General features: G+C 54.2%; 1 protein-coding gene across 1 annotated transcript; it reads right to left on the bottom strand.

Moving 5' to 3' along the window:
- Positions 1 to 38: 38 nt before the first annotated feature.
- Positions 39 to 1282, bottom strand: LOC109705351 (G-type lectin S-receptor-like serine/threonine-protein kinase LECRK3; the record flags this gene model as incomplete). The annotated part of the gene is made up of 1 exon (XM_020226088.1): positions 39 to 1282. A coding segment is annotated over exon 1 (1233 nt), but the record flags the coding sequence as incomplete, so codon positions are not given.

The following is a 1282-nucleotide window of genomic DNA, read 5'->3' as shown; positions in this document are numbered from 1 at the left end:
CCGTTGGTTAACGGCATCTTTATCTTCCAACAGTCTACCCCCTGAAAGACCGCCGCACTGCACAAGCAGTCGGCCAGGCATAATGCTCGACAGGTGTCTTCGTCGGTCGGTGTGTAGTGCTCATAGCTATTGCCCGGCCAATCCATGTTCGGCATCTCATTGAACATGTACTGGTTGCTCTGGTACTCATCGCAGCTCTGCACAGTGAAATCTGGTATGCAGCCTAAGTACGTACGATTTGTATCGATGAACTTGCATCCTAACACACACTCACAATTGAGCCGCATCGACTGATTGTCGTCAAAGTTGCAGTATGCATTGAACCCGCAGGCGCCACCACCACCGTTGTTGTCGGCCTGGATCGTTTGGCAGGGGTTGGTAGGCAGCATTCCGATGACAGTCCACGTGTTGGTTGACCCGCTATTGTTGTTGTTGTTTTTGGGGTAGACATAAAGGCGTAAGGCGCCGTCTGGATCCAATGTGGCACGTTCGTAGAAGTCGGTCGGAGAGTATATGGCAGCCGAGGTGAGGGAGGTCTGGCTGCTGTTCTCAACCTGGTAATAGAGCGAGCCAGATGAGTTGAAGACGAGTTGTAATTTTTTGTCGTATTGGGTACCGGAGGCCCAATAGGCTCTGTACACGTTGCCGGTGGGAATGGCGATCGGGTATAAGACCAAATTGCCATCGCTCTGGACTGCTAGCTCGAACCGGCCTGGGGAGAAGTCCGAGCTGGTCAATTTGGATCGGAGTTCTGAGTTCTCGCCCAAGGACTGACCGGGGAGGATCGTGTCGGTTGGATTTTGAAAGCTTTGCCACGGAAGGTCTCCGCTACTATCATAGAGAACGAGGTTGCCGGAGTCGAGGAGACTAACACCGATCGCATTAGCTGCATTTGGGCTCCAGACTCCCTGACCGTTCGAGTCGAAAAGTGAGAGCTGGCCGGCCTGGGTGAGTTGGAGGGTCGACTTTGCAGGCACCTGCACCGGATTGGTGTTGTTGGTGGCGAACCAAACGACGACTTGCGGTGAGGTGGCATTGAACCACACGGCAAGAAGGAAAAGGGAGGAGTTGGCGTCGAGAGGCCAGAAGCCGAACGCAAAGTCACCAGACGGAGAGGAAAGGGAGGAGTTGGGGCCCGACGAGCTGAGACTGGAGCCCACGGTCAGGTTTTGATAAGATCCTGCCGCGACTAATGAGAGCCCTCGGCCGAGGAGGAGGAGGAGGAGGAGGAGGAGGAATAGAAGAGAAGGGTTTGTTGCATCCATAACCATGTTTAGTGGTG

Source organism: Ananas comosus, unplaced genomic scaffold (genome assembly GCF_001540865.1).
Source record: "Ananas comosus cultivar F153 unplaced genomic scaffold, ASM154086v1, whole genome shotgun sequence".
Taxonomy (NCBI): Eukaryota; Viridiplantae; Streptophyta; class Magnoliopsida; order Poales; family Bromeliaceae; genus Ananas; species Ananas comosus.
This window is presented reverse-complemented; position numbering and strand designations above follow the sequence as displayed.